This window comes from Echiichthys vipera (genome assembly GCF_963691815.1).
Source record: "Echiichthys vipera genome assembly, chromosome: 3".
NCBI classification, from domain to species: Eukaryota; Metazoa; Chordata; class Actinopteri; order Perciformes; family Trachinidae; genus Echiichthys; species Echiichthys vipera.
The window spans coordinates 2,317,159-2,338,559 of NC_139828.1; the positions used below are offsets into that span (position 1 = coordinate 2,317,159).

General features: G+C 48.1%; 1 protein-coding gene across 1 annotated transcript in view; it reads left to right on the forward strand.

The window, feature by feature from the left end:
* Positions 1-21,401, forward strand: part of mast2 (microtubule associated serine/threonine kinase 2) — a 209,727-nt gene that overhangs the window by 145,522 nt on the left and 42,804 nt on the right. Inside the window, 4 exon segments of the mRNA XM_083940408.1 lie at positions 6,912-6,987; positions 11,354-11,374; positions 13,072-13,150; positions 17,431-17,585. Coding sequence (XP_083796534.1) covers positions 6,912-6,987; positions 11,354-11,374; positions 13,072-13,150; positions 17,431-17,585 — 331 coding nt within the window.

Below are 21,401 nucleotides of genomic sequence, written 5' to 3' on the forward strand. Positions count from 1 at the left end.
GACTTTAGCCATGGAACGTGTTTGGGCACGGGACGGAGGCACAGTGGGAGTGCAACCGTACTGGTTGGCCTCCTCTGACTCGTAGGAGTCACGCTCGTTGGCACTTGGAGCACAGAGGGTTCCAGTGACATCATCGGTCTGTGAGAGGTTAAATACCTGGATCTCAACACCAGTTAGTTGGACCAGTCCCAGCCTGGTCCTGGTCCTGGTCCTGGTCCTGGTCCTGGTCCTGGTCCTGGTCCTGGTCAGATGCGTACATGAACTGATGAAGCCTCTTGGATGAGAGGTGAAACGTCTTCCTGACAAAGAACCAAGTCCAGTTGCTTTGGACTGAAGCTGCTTTGGGGAGAACGACGACCTGGACTCTGACCACGAACGCCATCGTTTCCTCTCTCTCGCCCGCTCCTGTCTCCTTTCTTTGACCTGTTCTTGTCCTCTCCGTAACGTCTACTTTTCCCATCCATCTCAACATCCCCTCTCTTGTTCCTTCCTCTCTCCACCCACACCTGAACTTCCCTCCGCCCCCCCGGCTGACACGGAGCCGTAATCCCGTCGAAAGGCCAGACGATGATTGGCGTCGGCGTGTGCTCCGACTCCTGATGACTCCCGTCAAACGATCCGTCACTCGCCTTTGTAATTGTAATGGACGGACAGAAAGACAGCGGTTGTGGATTCGAGCTTCTCTCTTATTCTTGTCACACACTCCTGAGGAAATAGCAGGTTTCTTTTCCCGCCCCCTCCCCAATTATAGCTGCGTGTTGTTCCCCCGACCGCACTCTCCCCGGAGAGGCAGCGACACTGAAGAGGCACAAAGCAGATAAAACATTTGCATGCGTCTCGCACGTCTTTTGTAAAGTAGGTCACTGTCGCCGCGGCGTGCAGCACAAAACCTCCTCCTGACAGCAAAGCAGCTCTCGTACCTGTGTGACGAGAGCGCCTGCCACGTTCGCTCAACTCGGATTTGCATTTACCGTTCAAAACACACACACACACACACACACACACACACACACACACACACACACACACACACACACATACACACACACACACACACACACACAGCGCCGTCGTATAGGGGGGAAAGGTGATGACAATTCTAAGGGCCCACAGCCAGCCAGGGCCCACACACTGCTCCAGTAGCCTCTATGACAAAATGATTATGCACTGAACTAATATATATTCATACGAATGAATCCGAATTAAAACAAAGCCACAAGTTGTACAATACTCTATATATATGTTTATTCTATTCAATAACCCCCCTGGCCCCTTCTTAGAAAATGGTTTGGTCCACACCGCGGCTCTTTCTTCCCGGGGTTCTTCCTCATCGGAATTAAGTGCTAGCCGGTAGAGAAGCTAACTGCAGCAGAGTCAGTATGCCCCCCAAAAAACACAAGTCTGGACACCAGAAAAGAGTTGAGAAAGAGGTCAGGTGTAGGAACAGCAGAGCAGGGGCCCAAGACATCAAAACCTTTTTTTTTTAAGAATGGTGAGAGTAAACTACCGAGGGCGGCTTAAACAATTAGCCGGCTTGTTCATTCATTTAATGTCTGTAATATTACCTTTGACGGGGCGCAGGCTGGAGCCTACGCTAGCTGTCATCGGGCCCCGCTCTGGACAGGTCGCCAGTTCATTAAAAAAAAATCGCCAGGTCATTGTAGAGCGACGGTTCCTAGAGTAGCTATAACTGAACGTTACTAATTTAGGGGCTACCACCGTGACTGTGTGTTTCGCACATAACACTGTCGGACAGTGCTCCAGTAAGCGCCCATTCAGAGGCTGCATTCAATTGTATTATGACCCATTCAATTTCTACTCAGTAATTATGAGCATCTGACGAAGGTCAGTTACGTTTTCATGATGTGTTCAATGTGGTCTTGTAAAATGTGTCATTAGTGGGACATTTGAATAGTCTAAATACAAAAAAAGTTAATTGTTCAAAGATTTGTCGTTGTTGTTCTGTTTTTTTGACAACAACAAAGTAAAAAAAAGCCTATTTAGAATTTTGGACAGTTTACACTGACTTTTGAATGGTTTAAAAATATTTTATCCATATCAGGACTTGAACCAGTCACCTTCTGGTTCCCAAGCAAAGTCCCAACGGACTGAGCTACTGACGCCCACCATTAATGTATAATGAGTGCCCACATAGGGGCTGTTAAACCAGTTGCAAATAACTTACCATCACTCCTAGAGGCCCTGGATAGCATCCTTGCTAGATGCAGCTTGACTAATGAAGTCAAATCAGAGGTCACTGGTCTCAGGAGTTATTTTACATCTTTTAAAGCCATTGTTCTCCTGACTGTCTGGAAAAAAATACTGCAGTCCATTGAAGACAGAAACATAATTCTGCAGTCAGGAAAAATTACACTAGATGTAGAAGCAGCCAATATAGAGGCATTGAAGGAAGAAATGCAGGTCTTTCGTGACACATGGGACAACTTCCTTGCAGAGGCTTCCCTCATCGCAGAAGCTATGGATGTTCCCATTGGATTTCCAGTCAGCCACAAGCGAAAGAGAAAGCGTTTTCGAATGAGAGCCAGAGGTCAGAAGAAGAGGGAAACCAACAGGAGACAGAATCAAATCTGTTTCGCAACAGTGTTTTCTATGTGGCATTAGATAACATCCTCTGTGCCTTGGACACCCGCTTTCAATCCATTGCAAGTATCTGTGAGGAATTTGCTGCAATACTGAAAATCAAAGATTTAAAAGATGATCAGATTCACTCAGTTTGCCATTCATTAACAAGCAAATACAAACAGGATCTTAGTGCTAATTTTGAAACTGAAGTGCAACATTTGAGGTCTGTTTATAGTGCCACATTTTCAGACTGCCACTCTCCCCTTGAACTGCTGAATTCCATCCATAAACTTCAGCTACAGAGCATTTTTGGTGAAGTATGTGTTGCCATCCGAATCTTCTGTACATTACCTGTGACTGTTGCAGGTGGAGAGAGGGCGTTTAGCAAACTGAAAATAGTCAAGAACTATCTCAGATCCACAGCAAGCCAAGAGAGGCTAAATAGCCTTGCTAGACTTTCAATTGAAAGTCAGCTAAGCCGACAATTGGACTTTAAAGACCTCATCAGCGAATTTGCCAACAAAAAGGCCCGGCGTTGGGCTTTCTGATGAGACTTACAGCGAACAAACTATTATTTACTACAATTTAAACTTTCAGTGGGATTAGATGAGGATTGTTGTTGTTTTTGATATTTGTTTTACAACGTATTCTATGTTCTCGTTGTTTTACTTGCACATTTAAGTTAATTGTTACATATTTACCTGTGGACTACCTTGAGCCAGGACACTGTTTTTCCTTTTATATCAAATTATTTCATAAGCATATCAGTGCTTGATTGTTGAATACAATAAAATACCCACTACCTATTTGTTGAGTGGTTAATTGAAAATATATTTGCAATCAGAAGTGTAATAACATGTTTCAAATCAATAAAATGAGAATAAGACAACTAATAATACATAATTTACATAATAATACTCTGACTTGTTAAGTTGTTAATCTTAAAAAAGGAAACAAATTGGGTGTATTACACCAGGCACCGTCAAGAACACTGAAAAACAATACAATTGAAGGTTGCAAGGAATAGGGTAGAGGGGCCCACACCGATATTCTTTCAGGGGGCCCAGAATTCCTAGCAACTGCCCTGCACACACACACACACACACACACACACACACACACACACACACACACACACACACACGGCTCTTTTCCTGACGAGAAGGGGAAAGTTTTACTCAAATAGAGTTTAAGAAGGGTTTGATTCTCCCCAGTCTGTTACAGTGGTGGTCGGAGGATGGGTCTATAATGGGAACTCCTGTTTGTCGTGCACTAAAGCAGCATTTCATACGAGTGGTGAAGCTCAGGAATGATTTAATTCAATGCATTCTTGTAGGTATATCCTGCTGTATTAAACAGTTTATTAATGTTACTGTTTAAAAGAACAGAGCTACAGCAGGTTTAACTTAACGGCTGTTGTTAACGCCGCTGAGATGCTGAAATAATAGGAATTTAGGGAGCACTCACACTGTGCCTCCGTGCCGTGCCCAAACACGTTTCACGGCTAAAGTCTGGTTCCTTTGACCAGTGTGAGTGCAACCGTACCGCGTCTAGGAGCGGCACGCTTGCCGTCCACGGCCCGTTTGGGAGAGGTGGGCTTTAGTAAAGCACGTTTGCACGTGTACGAGCACGAGTGTGCGCACGTGTACGAGCACGAGGCCTACGGCGGTTCTGAGGTCATTTCCTGTGCGCCTGTTGGGACGTAGAAAAAAGAAGGAGGGGCCATGCGCGGACATTTCAAACAATGGCGGTGAAAGGTTCACGTTGGTGTGATGCGGAGGTGGAGGGTTTACTGCAGATTTGGTCGATGAAAAGATTCAAAAACAGTCGACAAGACGCACAAAAACTCCGAGGTCTACGGAAAGATCTGGAAACAAAGCCACGCATCGCCATGACGTCATCAATGCGTGTGACGTGTTACGGCGTGATGACGTATAGGCAGCAAGAAGCATTCTCCGAGGCCCAGGTAGTGTGAGGACAAACGGGCCTGGAGGGGGGGACAAGGACCCTAAAGCACGCCGTGACAAAGGGAAAGGAGCAGCCACACAGTCAGGATGAAACCACAGTCAGCTCTGTCAGCCTGCCTCACTGACGTGGGCGTCTGCGTCCTCCTTTACAAACGTCTACGCTTACAAACAAGACGCCAGGCAAAAGAGATATGTGTTTAAATCTAAAACAGAGGTGTGGATGAAGCTTGAGGAGGGTTTGGGACGCAGATTCCTGCAGCAACGACACATTATCATAAAAACATAGCTGAGAGGCCTCGCCTGCGTTACACTCCAGTTTTCTCTTCACTGCTGTGTGCGATCGTCCTTTACACACAGAGACACGGATGCTTCTGTCCGTGAACGCTGACTGACAGTCCACACGCGTGTACGCACACACACACACACACACACCGTGAAGCGTGACAGTGCAGCGCCTGAGCCCGAGAACAGCCCCGCTGAGACCTCCGTGCGCTTCACATGTGAACTTCAGCAGCGTCCGCGCACAACAACGGCGTACGAGGGGCGACGTTTCAGCGCGACTGACACTTACAAGCTTATGTTTGACTAACAACGGCGTGCTCGCTTGAGTGTGTGCATACATGTTCTGCAGCCACGGACGCAGATTCCCCGTCTGACAGAAAGCAAATGCTCCTATTAATATTTGAGGCTCCGCTCGGTCCGGGCGTGCTGCGCAGGAAAAATGCATAATTGATGTGGAAATGTCTGACTACCTAATCTCTCACACACACACACACACACACACCCTCGTCGCCTCCTCTCTCCGTCCCCACGCTGAATTATTAGCGACACACCGACACTCAGAGCGCCGTGTGTATCCTGACTATCCATCCATCACGCTGTGTATTTGTTTATGAACATGTCCGTGTGTGTACTGAGTAATCTCAGGTTTGTGCAGCAGAGGCTCGTCTGTCTCCTCAGCGTCACTTTGTGCTGCAGACGTTTCCTCTCCTGAGGCACAGAGCGACGGATGTTTGTGTCCTTTTCTTTGTATTTGAAGTGGAACTCTTCTGCTTTTCCTTCGTTTCTGTCGTCTTTAGTGTTGTTTTAATGTTGGATGTTGATGCGAAACATGACCAAAGTCTCCAGTAATGAGGTCAACGTGTTCATGGGTCTGCTCAGGACACAGACTGCTGTTAACGCCTTCTGTAAGGGCGCACTCACACTGTGCCTCCGTACGGTGCCCGAGCACGTGTCACGGCTAAAGTCTGGTTCCTTTGACCAGTGTGAGTGCAACCGTACCACGTCTAGGAGCGGCACGCTTGCCGTTAATGGCCCGTTTGGGAGAGGTACTTCTTCTAATCTCCGACTCTAAAGGCTTTTTTAAAGTGATTTTTCATCATTTTAAGTCATTTTTCCTCAATCTTTATTAATTTGTGTCAGTTTCTAATGATTTTGCATCACTTTTTAGCGATTTTGCATCCATTTTAAGTAATTTTGCATCTTTTTTTAGTCATTTTTCATCCATTTTTAGTAATATTTTTACATTTGTTTGTCAGTTTTTATTCATTTTCATCACATTTTAGTCATTTTTTACATATTTTTTGTCATTTTTTTATCCATTTTAGTGATCTGCATCCATTTTTAATCATTTTGCATCTTTTTTTAGTCATTGTTCGTAATTTTTTTATCCGTTTCTGTTCATTTCCGTGGGAAATGTTCCTGACAGTAACACATGAGTATAAGGTGGTATCTGTGGTGGTAAACCCAGATTGGGAGTGGACGTATCAGAGGTGTACGGAACATTCTCCATGTTTGGAGGAAGCCTCCGACTCTACAGGCTTTTGTTTTCGTAAATAGAAAAATAAAGTGCTTTAACATTAAAACATGTAAACATGTTCCAGTAGAAAAATGCACATATGAAATAATATATAATAATAGGTCCTTCCTTGTTATTATTGAGTGTGAGTTCATGTTGACACCGTTGACCTGTGGGATCATCGTTACGTCATTCACCCACAGACCAGGGGTTTCAAACCCAAGCAGACGTGTTCTTATCTGACCTGAATCAAACCTGAATCAATTGTTGACATTAGAAGGCTTTTATTTTGAAAATGACAGACACAAGGCAAGTCATGGGATCTTTATCGTCCCCTGAGAGCAGTTTGCGGTGCAGCCAGCAGCAAAAAACAACATTTTACAGGAAAACAATTCACATCAACTCAACAACGAACAAACAAAGTGCAACAGTGCAAAGAAATAAATGAATCACTTGTGTTTACTCACTCATTTCCTGTTGTTCTCATCAGTTTCTGATTCAGCAGTTTTCTGTTTACTCTTCTCACCTTCTTCTCCTTTCTTCCCTCCTCCTCCTCCTCTCAGGCACCAGCCCACTGGACAGCCCTCGCAACTTCTCCCCCAACACAGCTGCACACTTCTCCTTTGTTCCTGCGCGCAGGTGAGGCACACAGAAAACACAGTCAGATGAGTCTGCAGGTGTGTGAGAGGCTCACACCTGCAGTCAGATGAGTCTGCAGGTGTGTTAGAGGCTCACACCTACAGTTGGATGAGTCTGCAGGTGTGTTAGAGGCTCACACCTACAGTCAGATGAGTCTGCAGGTGTGTTAGAGGCTCACACCTGCAGTCAGATGAGTCTGCAGGTGTGTTAGAGGCTCACACCTACAGTCAGATGAGACTGCAGGTGTGTTAGAGGCTCACACCTACAGTCAGATGAGTCTGCAGGTGTGTTAGAGGCTCACACCTACAGTCAGATGAGTCTGCAGGTGTGTTAGAGGCTCACACCTGCAGTCAGATGAGTCTGCAGGTGTGTTAGAGGCTCACATCTACAGTCAGATGAGTCCGCAGGTGTGTTAGAGGCTCACACCTGCAGTCAGATGAGTCTGCAGGTGTGTTAGAGGCTCACACCTGCAGTCAGATGAGTCTGCAGGTGTGTTAGAGGCTCACATCTACAGTCAGATGAGTCTGCAGGTGTGTTAGAGGCTCACACCTACAGTCAGATGAGTCTGCAGGTGTGTTAGAGGCTCACATCTACAGTCAGATGAGTCCGCAGGTGTGTTAGAGGCTCACACCTACAGTCAGATGAGTCTGCAGGTGTGTTAGAGGCTCACACCTGCAGTCAGATGAGTCTGCAGGTGTGTTAGAGGCTCACACCTGCAGTCAGATGAGTCTGCAGGTGTGTTAGAGGCTCACACCTACAGTCAGATGAGTCTGCAGGTGTGTTAGAGGCTCACACCTACAGTCAGATGAGTCTGCAGGTGTGTTAGAGGCTCACACCTACAGTCAGATGAGTCTGCAGGTGTGTTAGAGGCTCACACCTGCAGTCAGATGAGTCTGCAGGTGTGTTAGAGGCTCACACCTACAGTCAGATGAGTCTGCAGGTGTGTTAGAGGCTCACACCTACAGTCAGATGAGTCTGCAGGTGTGTTAGAGGCTCACACCTACAGTCAGATGAGTCTGCAGGTGTGTTAGAGGCTCACACCTGCAGTCAGATGAGTCTGCAGGTGTGTTAGAGGCTCACACCTACAGTCGGATGAGTCTGCAGGTGTGTTAGAGGCTCACACCTGCAGAGCAGAGTCACCTGTAGGATACAAGGATGAGAAGAATCAGCAGCTTTTTTTTTTGTTTTTACTCCATTTTCTCACTTTTTCAGGCGACGTCCACACGAATACGTCTTTATTCCATCTGTGAAACTAAAACAGGCTCAGCAGAGATTACAAACGTGTCTGAGGGCGCACTCCCACTGTGCCTCCGTACCGTGCCCAAACACGTTTTACGGGTAATGTCTGGGTCCTTTGACCAGTGTGAGGGCAACCGTAGGAGCGGCCAGCTTGCCGTCCACGGCCCGTTTGGGAGAGGTGGGCTTTAGTAAAGCACGTTTGCACGTGTACGAGCACGAGCGTGCACACGTGTACGAGCACGAGGCCTACGGCGGTTCTGAGGTCATTTCCTGTGCGCCTGTTGGGACGTAGAAAAAAGAAGGAGGGACCATGCGCGGACATTTCAAACAATGGCGGTGAAAGGTTCACGTTGGTGTGATGCGGAGGTGGAGTGTTTACTGCAGATTTGGTCGATGAAAAGATTCAAAAACAGTCGACAAGACGCACAAAAACTCCGAGGTCTACGGAAAGATCTGGAAACAAAGCCACGCATCGCCATGACGTCATCAATGCGTGTGACGTGTTACGGCGTGATGACGTATAGGCAGCAAGAAGCATTCTCCGAGGCCCAGGTAGTGTGAGTACAAACGGGCCTGGAGGGGGGGACAAGGACCCTACAGCACGGGGCACGGGACGGAGGAACAGTGGGAGTGCGCCATTAAACGCCAGAGTAGTGTGGACGCCAGGCTTTAGCGTAGAGAGAGATAAACGTAGCCGTGTGGATGGAGCAGTTAAACACGTTTAACTGCGCGGTCACTTACGGGGACATCAAATCAAAATAAAGCACTGTAATTTAGACAGAAAGTGAAGAGACTGGATGAGCTTCACTTCTTGAGCTCTTAATGTCCGCGTCTTTTCAAGGCGGTGAAACGGCTCAGTGGGCTCGGCTCAGTGGGCTCGGCGCCTTGGGAGCGCGGGCGCCACACAGAGATGATGATAGTGTGAGCTGATGAGGAGGCAGATGATCTCTCCCAGGCTGTCACTCAAACCGGGATTAATAAACCTCTTATCTGTCTGGGCTCTCTGCACGGATAGTAATTACTGAGAGGGTGTGTGTGTGTGTGTGTGTGTGTGTGTGTGTGTGTGTGTGTGTGTGTGTGTGTGTGTGTGTGTGTGTGTGTGTGTGTGTGTGTGTGTGTGTGTGTGTGTGTGTGTGTGTGTGTGTGTGTGTGTGTGTGTGTGTGTGTGTGTGTGTGTGTGTGTGTGTGTGTGTGTGTGTATGCGTGTGTGTGTGTATGCGTGTGTGTGTGTATGCGTGTGTGTGTGTGTCTGCGTGTGTGTGTGTCTGCGTGTGTGTGTGTGTGTGTGTGTGTGTGTGTGTGTGTGTGTATGCGTGTGTGTGTGTGTCTGCGTGTGTGTGTGTCTGCGTGTGTGTGTTTGTGTGTGTGTGAATGTGTGTGTGTGACACAGATGGATGTTCAGGCACGTGTATGATTTTTAATCCAAGATATATAAAAAAAAAAACGATGTCATATAAAAGTTAAAGTTAAAACGTCAACTTCAAAGATGATGTTTCCATGACAACACACCTCTCCTGACAAAACCGTCCCCCGAGGCCATCACCATGACAACATCATCAAACACCGCGTGGCGGTCGTGCCGCGGCGCAGCAGCAGCTGAAAGGAGCGTCCCTGCTGGAGCTGCGTCTCCGTGGGGCTGCTCCGCTCACAGCTGCAGCTGCTGGAGCCACAGCGCCCCCCGGTGCTGGAGGCCGGTGCCACAGCTCCCTGAGTCTGCGCCGGTTCGATTCTTTAGTTTTATTTAACACTTGATTTTCTTCTGGTCGTGTTTTATTCAAAACACTTAATGCATTTAAGTGTCAACCTGAGATAAGACAAGTGTTTAAGCAGTGAGCAACAATAAGCACATTCTTAATCATTATTATTATTGTTATTATTATTAAGTATGTTTCTATTTTTAGTCATTTTGCCTCAATTTGTGGTTATTGTTGATGCACTTTTAGTGATTTTTCATCATTTAAGGTCATTTTTCATCAATTTTCATTCATTTTTGTCAATTTCTAATGATTTTTTATCAATTTTTAATCATTTTGCACATTTTTTTTTTAATTGTACGTCACTTTTTCATCTGACTTTTTATTCCACCACTAAAATCATTATCTGTGGTTTGGCCTTTGATCCTTAATAAAGAGAACATGTGTCCCTGCGTCTAATGATGATTTAAATAACATTAAAATGACTCATGCTAAAAATTATATTAATCAACAAAGTCCATTTAATTTGATTTTATTTGTATTAATTTGGAAAATAATAAAATAATCAGAATCAGAATCAGGTTTATTGCCGGGCAATTTTCATTACAAGGAATTTGACTTGATTTATCAGCGCCCACATAAACATAAATATAAACATAAACATAAACATGAAAACAAGCAAACTAAACATAAAGCATTGAATTATATACATGAAATAGTGAGTGGCAGTAATAAATCATATTTGATAGCAATGAGTCGAGTTCTGTATTTTACAATTACATTTTATTTCTTTATTTGATTTCTTTCTATAATATTTGATGATGTAATAAATATGTATGATACAAATAATCTTTCTTTATTATTATAATAATATATTTAGGCACAAATGAAGGATTCATTTACAAAAACAGATTTCTCCATTTATTTATTTTACTAAATAACTTTTTTGTGTTTAAGCCACAGAATAATAATCACAACTGAGCTGGGTTGAGTTTATTTTAATATAAATTATGTTTTAATTTTATCGTGCACTCAAGAGAACATCAATCACACCGTTGTTTGTTGATCTTTAGAATGTTTTTATAAATAAACTCTTATAATTTAATGAAAACACGACATTATTTTAGTTTTGTTGTGTGTTCGGATTTTTAAGTGTTCAAAAATAAAAAACTTGACTGAAATTTAGGACAGGGTGCATGCGTGTGTGTGTGTCTGTGTGTGTGCGTGTGTGTGTGTCTGTGTGTGTGTGTGTGTGTGTCTGTGTGTGTGTGTGTCTGTGTGTGGGTGCGTGTGTGTGTGTGTGTGTGTGTGTGTGTGTGTGTGTGTGTGTCTGTGTGTGGGTGCGTGGGTGTGTGTATGTGTGTGTGTGTGTGTGTGTGTGTGTGTCTCAGTGACAGCTATAAACAGAATCCCCTGTCTTGTCTCCCTCACAGTCACGGACACAGGGCTGACAGGTAACCTCTCAGTTTCGACCTGCGGACCTTTTTCCTCCCCCCTTCTCTCGCCACCTTCCTGCCCTCCGTCCCGCATGGCTGAGCACACACGCGCGCGCGCACACACACACACACACACACACACACTGTGACAGTGACATCAAAACGAACCCTGCAGGGTCGACTCTTCTTCAGCCGAACACCACAAATGAATCAGATTTAAACGATGTTTTCAACAAAAACTCTGGAGTCAAAAAACTCTTTGAGACCCAAATGGAGTTCTGAACTTAGGTCACAAAATGTCGGGAAACTCTGTTTAATCATGTTTGTTCTGTAAAGAAGTGATTTCCAACCAGAGGTACTTGGATTATCAGCGATAACATCTGAACATGTAGCGGCTAAGTAGGAGTGCGGGAAAACTAGCTAGTTTGTAAGTTGCATGTAGCTAAAAACAACGAATACATGGTAGAAATAAATGTCTAAAAGTAATGACTCAACAGTTAAAGTAGTTAGCTAAAAGTAACGGATAAAGGGCTGAAATAGTTAGCTAAAAATTATAGATAAACGTTGAAATAGTTAGCTTAAATTAGCGAAAAGATAAACAGTTGAAATAGTTAGCTAAAATTAGCTAACTGATAAACACTTGAAATAGCTAAAAGTAATGGATAAATAGTTGAAATAGTTAGCTTAAATTAGCGAAAAGATTAGCAGTTGAAATAGTTCGCTAAAAGTAACGGCTAAACAGTTGAAATAGCTAGCTAGAGTAACAGTTGAAATAGTATGCTAAAATTAGCTAACAGATAAACAGTTGAAATAGTTAGCTTAAATTAGCTAAAAGATAAACAGTTGAAATAGTTAGCTTAAATTAGCGAAAAGATTAGCAGTTGAAATAGTTCGCTAAAAGTAACGGCTAAACAGTTGAAATAGCTAGCTAGAGTAACAGTAGAAATAGTTAGCTTAAATTAGCTAACAGATAAACAGTTGTAATAGTTAGCTAAAAGTAACAGACAGTTAAAATAGCTAGCTAAAGTAACGGATGAACAGTTGAAATAAATAGTTAGCTAAAAGTAACGGCTAAACAGTTGAAATAGCTAGCTAGAGTAACAGTTGAAATAGTTAGCTTAAATTAGCTAACAGATAAACAGTTGTAATAGTTAGCTAAAAGTAACAGACAGTTGAAATAGCTAGCTAAAGTAACGGATGAACAGTTGAAATAAATAGTTAGCTAAAAGTAACGGCTAAACAGTAAATATTAACATAATGAAATGACGACTGTTCGCTCGTATGAAACAGTGACAGAATACATGTTTATATATAAAGAATAGTGTTTGGAACATACATTATAAATGTATGAAGGGGTACGTGAGTTCAGGGTCGGGAACCTGGGTAGTAAAAATTTTTTTTATTGTTGTTAAATCTGACGAAAACGCAGAATAACAGCCGACTCAGGTTTTAGCCGTGGACTCCATCGTGCGTTACTCCACGTCCGAGCGTCGCGGTGGATCCTCGTCGTGGCGTCGTTCGGCACTTTGAGCCCGTGTCGTCCTTGTGTTTTGCTTTTCCTCCTCCTTCAGCTGACGCACTTGGTTTCGCTGTATGTGATGGCGCCGCATCATGTCTTTATTTGGCTTTCATGGATTTAAATTCTGATAAAATAAAAGAAATGGAGCTTTGTTCTTTATGTCTTCTCATCTCCTTTGTCTCCGTCTCTCCCTCAGGACGGATGGCAGACGCTGGTCTCTGGCCTCGCTGCCGTCCTCTGGCTATGGCACCAACACTCCCAGCTCCACTGTCTCGGTAAATATCTCTACTCTTACGTCCGTGCGTGTAAATAAAGGTGTTTTATAGAAATCTGTGGATCCTGAACAACAACAACAAGCCGACGAATCCTCCCGTGGCTCTCACGCCTGCTCCTCCTCTCGCTATGATGCCTTCAAGTGCACTTCTGCTTCCTCCTGCCTTTACTCCCGTATCCTCAGTCCCTCTGGTCTAATCCCTCTCCTTCTCTTTTACCTTCCGCTGTTCCTTCATCTTCCCTCTTAATCCCCCCGGTGTGCAGCTTCTCTGCGCCCGCCGCGTGCAGAATGAAGCTCAGCGTGGTTCAAAGGCACTGAGTCGAGTGAGCGGGCTGTGCGAGCGTCTTAAACATGCACATCCAGACTGCTAGCTCGCCTGCTAGCTCGCCTGCTAGCTCGCCTGCTAGAGTCCCAAGCTGGGAAAGTGCCGTTATGATTAATTATACAGAGGGGGAAGTAAACGACGTCCCTCAGTGCCCTCAGTGCCCTCAGTTAGGATGGATTCGGTCATTTGCAGGTCTAAAGACGTCTTAACGTGTCGGTTAAAGTGGGATGATGTTTAAAAATCAATTTAGTCTTATATCAAGAAAGAATGAGGATCAAATGACAGGATGTAGAAGTGATGTGTTGATTTGCACAGTGAGCCATAAGCATGGGTTAGTTATTGTTATTTTAATTTAACTTTTTATAAATTAGGACAAAAAAACAGCTTTATAGAGTAATGATGAACAAGTATCTTCAGAAAGACCTAAAACCTTGACTCTCTCGGCTCCAAACTGCCTTCCCTGTCCTCCCCAACTCACCTGTCCTCACCTGTCCTCTCCTGTACCTGACTCTCCTGTCCGACTCACCTGTCCTCTCCTGTACCTGACTCACCTGTCCTCTCCTGTACCCGACTCACCTGTCCTCTCCTGTACGCGACTCACCTGTCCTCCCCTGTCCCCGACTCTCCTGTCCTCTCCTGTACCTGACTCTCCTGTCCGACTCACCTGTCCTCTCCTGTACCTGACTCTCCTGTCCGACTCACCTGTCCTCTCCTGTCCGACTCACCTGTCCTCTCCTGTACCTGACTCTCCTGTCCTCTCCTGTACGCGACTCACCTGTCCTCTCCTGTACGCGACTCACCTGTCCTCCCCTGTCCCCGACTCTTCTGTCCTCTCCTGTACCTGACTCTCCTGTCCGACTCACCTGTCCTCTCCTGTACCTGACTCACCTGTCCTCTCCTGTACCTGACTCACCTGTCCTCTCCTGTACCTGACTCTCCTGTACCTGACTCACCTGTACCTGACTCACCTGTACCTGACTCTCCTGTCCTCTCCTGTCCTCACCTGTCCTCTCCTGTCCTCCCCAACTCACCTGTCCTCTCCTGTACCCGACTCACCTGTCCTCTCCTGTCCTCTCCTGCACCTGCCTCTCCTTTCCTCTCCTGTACCTGACTCTCCTGTCCTCCCCTGTCCCCGACTCACCTGTCCTCTCCTGTACCTGACTCACCTGTCCTCCCCTGTCCCCGACTCTCCTGTCCTCTCCTGTACGCGACTCACCTGTCCTCCCCTGTCCCCGACTCTCCTGTCCTCTCCTGTACCTGACTCTCCTGTCCGACTCACCTGTCCTCTCCTGTACCTGACTCACCTGTCCTCTCCTGTACCTGACTCTCCTGTCCTCTCCTGTACCTGAATCACCTGTCCTCTCCTGTACCTGACTCACCTGTCCTCTCCTGTACCTGACTCACCTGTCCTCTCCTGTACCCGACTCACCTGTCCTCCCCTGTACCCGACTCACCTGTCCTCTCCTGTACGTGACTCTCCTGTCCTCCCCTGTCCCCGACTCACCTGTCCTCTCCTTTACCCGACTCACCTGTCCTCTCCAGTACCTGACTCTCCTGTACCTGACTCACCTGTCCTCTCCTGTACCTGACTCACCAGTCCTCTCCTGTACCTGTCTCACCTGTCCTCTCCTGTACCTGACTCACCAGTCCTCTCCTGTACCTGACTCTCCTGTCCTCTCCTGTACCTGACTCACCTGTCCTCTCCTGTCCTCTCCTGTACCTGACTCACCTGTCCTCTCCTCTCCCCGACTCTCCTGTCCTCTCCTGTACCCCACTCACCTGTACCTGACTCTCCTGTCCTCTCCTGTACCCGACTCACCTGTCCTCTCCTGTACCTGACTCACCTGTCCTCTCCTGTACCTGACTCTCCTGTCCTCTCCTGTACCTGACTCACCTGTCCTCTCCTGTCCTCTCCTGTACCTGACTCACCTGTCCTCTCCTGTACCCGACTCACCTGTCCTCCCCTGTCCCCGACTCACCTGTCCTCCCCTGTCCCAGACTATCCTGTCCTCTCCTGTACCCGACTCACCTGTCCTCCCCTGTCCCCGACTCACCTGTCCTCTCCTGTACCCGACTCATCTGTCCTCCCCTGTCCCCGACTCACCTGTCCTCTCCTGTACCCGACTCATCTGTCCTCCCCTGTCCCAGACTATCCTGTCCTCTCCTGTACCCGACTCACCTGTCCTCTCCTCTACCTGACTCACCTGTCCGCTCCTGTACCTGACTCACCTGTCCTCTCCTGTACCCGACGCTCCTGTACCTGACTCTCCTGTCCTCTCCTGTACCTGACTCACCTGTCCTCTCCTGTACCCGACTCACCTGTCCTCTCCTGTACCCGACTCACCTGTCCTCTCCTGTACCTGACTCACCTGTCCTCTCCTGTACCTGACTCTCCTGTCCTCTCCTATACCTGACTCTCCTGTCCTCTCCTGTACCTGACTCTCCTGTCCTCTCCTATACCTGATTCTCCTGTCCTCTCCTGTACCCGACTCACCTGTCCTCCCCTGTACCTGACTCACCTGTCCTCTCCTGTACCTGACTCTCCTGTCATCTTCTGTACCTGACTCACCTGTCCTCACCTGTCCTCTCCTGTACATGACTCTCCTGTCCTCTCCTGTCCCCGACTCACCTGTACCTGACTCTCCTGTCCTCTCCTGTCCCCGACTCACCTGTACCTGACTCTCCTGTCGTCTGCTGTACCTGACTCTCCTGTCCTCACCTGTCCTCTCCTGTCCCCGACTCACCTGTCCTCTCCTGTCCTCTCCTGTACCTGACTCACCTGTACCTGACTCTCCTGTCATCTGCTGTACCTGACTCTCCTGTCCTCACCTGTCCTCTCCTGTCTCCGACTCACCTGTCCTCTCCTGTACCCGACTCACCTGTCCTCTCCTGTACCTGACTCTCCTGTCCTCTCCTGTACCTGACTCTCCTGTCCTCTCCTCTACCTGTCCTCTCCTGTACCTGCCTCACCTGTCCTCTCCTCTACCTGTCCTCTCCTGTACCTGACTCTCCTGTCCTCTCCTCTACCTGTCCTCTCCTGTACCTGACTCTCCTGTCCTCTCCTCTACCTGACTCCCCTGTCCTCTCTTGTACCTGTCCTCTGCTGTACCTGCCTCACCTGTCCTCTCCTGTACCTGACTCTCCTGTCCTCTCCTCTACCTGACTCTCCTGTCCTCTCCTCTACCTGACTCCCCTGTCCTCTCTTGTACCTGTCCTCTGCTGTACCCGACTCACCTGTCCTCACCTGTACCTGACTCTCCTGTCCTCTCCTGTACCTGACTCTCCTGTTCTCTCCTGTACCTGCCTCACCTGTCCTCTCCTCTACCTGTCCTCTCCTGTACCTGACTCTCCTGTCCTCTCCTCTACCTGTCCTCTCCTGTACCTGACTCCCCTGTCCTCTCCTCTACCTGACTCTCCTGTCCTCTCCTCTACCTGACTCCCCTGTCCTCTCTTGTACCTGTCCTCTGCTGTACCTGCCTCACCTGTCCTCTCCTGTACCTGACTCTCCTGTCCTCTCCTGTACCTGACTCACCTGTCCTCTCCTGTCCTCACCTGTACCTGACTCACCTGTCCTCTCCTGTACCTGACTCACCTGTCCTCTACTGTACCTGACTCTCCTGTCCTCTCCTGTACATGACTCACCTGTCCTCACCTGTACCCGACTCTCCTGTCCTCTCCTGTACCTGACTCACCTGTCCTCTACTGTACCTGACTCTCCTGTCCTCTCCTGTACCTGCCTCACCTGTACCTGACTCTCCTGTCCTCACCTGTACCTGACTCACCTGTCCTCGCCTGTACCCGACTCACCTGTACCTGACTCTCCTGTCCTCACCTGTACCCGACTCACCTGTCCTCTCCTGTACCTGCCTCACCTGTCCTCTCCCGGCCCCCGTCTTGTCCCCGTAGCTCCAGTGCTGGTTGTAATCTGTGCTCCCTCTGTGCTCCTCCTCTCACAGTCCTCCTGTTCATCTCAGGAGAAGCTGCACCAGCTGCCCTTCCAGCCGACGCCGGACGAGCTGCACTTCCTCACCAAACACTTCAGCTCCGAGAGCATCACAGACGAGGAGGGACGCCGCTCCCCCGCCATGAGACCGCGCTCCCGCAGCCTCAGGTAGGAGCCCCGTCAAGAGTTACACTCCCGTGAACAAAACCTCGTCCATCGTAACCGTAGATACAAAGTACAGAAGCCCACGGGTCCAGGTCTCCTCTGCGTCGGATGGGTTTCGTCAGGGCTTTTGACTCACAGTGACTTTGGTAAATGGACTTTTTACTTATATGGCGCCTTTCTAGTCTTCTGACGACTCACGGCACTTTCACAGTGTTTGTCACATTCACACTGATGGCAGTGGACATCTACAGACCATCTAATCTAACCATTCACACCACATTCACACACCGATGCGCAGCACAGGGAGCAATTCAGGGTTCAGTGTCTTGCCCAAGGACACTTTGACATGTGGACCGGGGAAGGTGGGGATCGAACCCCCAATCTCTCGAATGGAGGACAACCCACTCTGCCACTATCAAGCAAATCAAGAAAGTCTATTTGAATATGTTGTTGTGAGATTATGAGGCACTCAGTGGGCTTGCATCTCCTCCAGGCCTCGGAGCTTCTCTGACCCGGTGGAGGTGGTGGTGGTGGTGGAGCTGCTGGTGGTGGTGTGTTACTGCACTGCCAGTGTTTTTCAATAATATATAAAGTTCAAGCTCTTCTTACCTTTTGCTGCCATGTCTCACAGCACTTAGCACCAGTAAAATGATTGCTCAGACTTCAGAAATATAGTTTCAGTAGCTCAGTCCATAGGTGACTTGGCTGGGAACCGGAGGATCGCCGGTTTGAGTCCCTGTGTGGACCATGAATGGAGCGTGGACTGGTGGCTGGAGAGGTGCCAGTTCATCTCCTGGGCACTGCCGAGGTGCTGTTGAGCAAGGCACCGAACTCCAAACTGCTCGGGGTGCTGGTCACTGGCAGCCCCCTCGCTCTAACATCTCTCCATTGATTGTGTGTGTGTGTGTGTGTGTGTGTGTGTGTGTGTGTGTGTGTGTGTGTGTGTGTGTGTGTGTGTGTGTGTCAGTCTCCAGAAAGGTCAGACTCCTTCCTCTGATACGTCTGTGACAGGTGGGAGCGAGAAGAAAATCCTATCAGTGACACTCACCTGTCCACCTGCAGATCTGTCCGTCCGTCTGTCTTTCATTCACTCCGTCCACCTGCAGATCCGTCCGTCCGTCCGTCTTTCATTCACTCCGTCCACCTGCGGATCTGTCCGTCCGTCTGTCTTTCATTCACTCCGTCCACCTGCAGATCTGTCCGTCCGTCTTTCATTCACTCTGTCCACCTGCAGATCCGTCCGTCCGTCCGTCTGTCATTCATTCGTGTAGATTTCACACGTCATGCTTTCAGCGCCTTTCTGTGTCGTCCTTCCTTAAACTTTTCTTTATTTCCTCCTCCTTCTTCTTCTTCTTCTCCTCCTTCTTCTTCTTCTCTCTCTCTCTCACACTCAGCGTCTCATCTCTCCTCTCAGTGGCTTCTTCTCTCTCCCCCGTCCTTATCTCCGTCTCTTTCCGCGGGGAGATATTGGATTCTTTCATCCTCTGAGATGAAAGAAGGCGAGGCCGAGCTGCGTGGTGTGTATCTGATTAGAGTCCCACTGTGTTTGTTGATAGATGCCAGGCTCTGTGTGTGTGTGTGTGTGTGTGTGTGTGTGTGTCTGTGTGTGTGTGCGTGTGTGTAAAGAAGTGAATACACTATAGTCAACTCACAAACTGTCAGGGAAAGACATTGTTTACGCGTATTGTCCTTATTGAAATAATAAATAAATAGTACCGTATTTTCCGCATTATAACCACGCCTAGGAGCGGCACGCTTGCCGACCACGGCCCGTTTGGGAGAGGTGGGCTTTAGTAAAGCACGTTTGTACGTGTACGAGCAAGAGCGTGCGCACGTGTACGAGCACGAGGCCTACGGTGGTTCTGAGGTCATATCCTGTGCGCCTGTTGGGACGTAGAAAAAAGAAGGAGGGACCATGCGCGGACATTTCAAACAATGGCGGTGAAAGGTTCACGTTGGTGTGATGCGGAGGTGGAGTGTTTACTGCAGATTTGGTCGATGAAAAGATTCAAAAACAGTCGACAAGACGCACAAAAACTCCGAGGTCTACGGAAAGATCTGGAAACAAAGCCACGCATCGCCATGATGTCATCAATGCGTGTGACGTGTTACGGCGTGATGACGTATAGGCAGCAAGAAGCATTCTCCGAGGCCCAGGTAGTGTGAGTACAAACGGGCCTGGAGGGGGGGACAAGGACCCTAAAGCACGGGGCACGGGACGGAGGCACAGTGTGAGTGGGCCCTATCTCAACATGCACCGCGCGTTACTTCTTCTACGGGGGAAAATAGAGTCGGCGGCTGCTCACCGTAGTTGGAGACCTGTCGTGGCTCAATATTGGTCCATATATAAGGCCTTATAGTGCGGAGAATACGGTAATATAGCGCTGTTTTCCCCACTGTGCGACGATCGCCGGCGACTGCGACTAAAATCCCAACAGCGGCTCAAAAAAATCCCCCTAAAACAGGAACACAGCGCTGCACTCAGCCCTCGCTCAGAGCTGATACACTCGTCCGAACGCCGACTCTGAGATGACAGAACCATTCATTCATTCATCTTCAACCGCTTATCCCGGGGTCGGGGTCTGGGGGGGGGCTGGAGCCGATCCCAGCTGACATCGGGCGTGAGGCGGGGTCCACCCTGGACAGGACGCCAGTCTATCACAGGACACATAGAGACGAACAGAGACAGACAACCATTCACACCTACGGGTGATTTAGAGTCATCAATGAACCGAACACCTGCACGTCTTTGGACTGTGGGAGGAAACCGGAGAACCCGGAGAAAACCCACGCAGACACGGGGACAACATGCACACTCCACACAGAAGGGCCCCAGCCGGGATTCGAACCGGGAACCCTCTCGCTGTGAGACAGTGCTAACCACTACATCACCGTGTAGCCCCCTGACAGAACCAGAGTGCTGTAATTAACAGACAGCGAGCGAGTTCATAAACACCGCGGTGACTTTGAAAAGTGTTTTGGGTGCAGCCAACAGTCGTCATCCCCCCCACCCCTCCTCCGCCCACCATGTGCAGGGCGGATGAGCCTCAGTGGAGAAGCCTGACATCACATTAGTCCAGCAGCAGCAGCAGCGAGCGTCGTTAAAAAGCTCTTAGCGAGCCGTCTGCACGTGCAGATAAATAACCAGCAGAGAGGCTGCACCGGGGAGGATTAAGAGTTCGGGTTCTATTAGCCCGCGCACTTCTGGATCCACTTCCGAGTTGATAAAATACCCCAATGAAGAGGGAAGCGTACAGAGGATCCAGATAATACGGAGCAGAGAGAGAGGAGAGAAGATGATGGTGATGGTGGTGACGACCCGGAGGGAGTGAACAAATGAAAATGAGCTGCAGAGCGCCGTTATATGCTAATTTAACGTCTCCGCGGTGAGCGATGGCACTCTTTCCTATCATTTAACAGCGTCTTTGTTCGTCCCTCATCTTTATTCTTCCCCCCCTCTCATCACTTCCTGTCTGCGCGCCGTCCGCTCGCTCTCTTCCGCACATCAGGGATGAGAAACCGCGTCCATCCGTCACTCGAGCGCCGCAGTTACAGGCTTCAATCTCCTCCGCAGCCCGTTGACTTTACAAGACGCCGTCCTGTCAAACACATCACACACTCCGCTTTATGTCATTCTCATGTTTTTAAGATCTCCAAAGTGCCGCGGACTCAGGAGCGGAGATGGTTCAGTGGATGTGCGGATGTGCGAGTGCGGCGCCGCGAGAGATTATTAACGCTGCATCATAAAAAAGTTTTCAGTTTTGTAATTAAGTTTGAAATTAGCATAAAGTATTTTGGATTAAATATGTATGTGGCTCA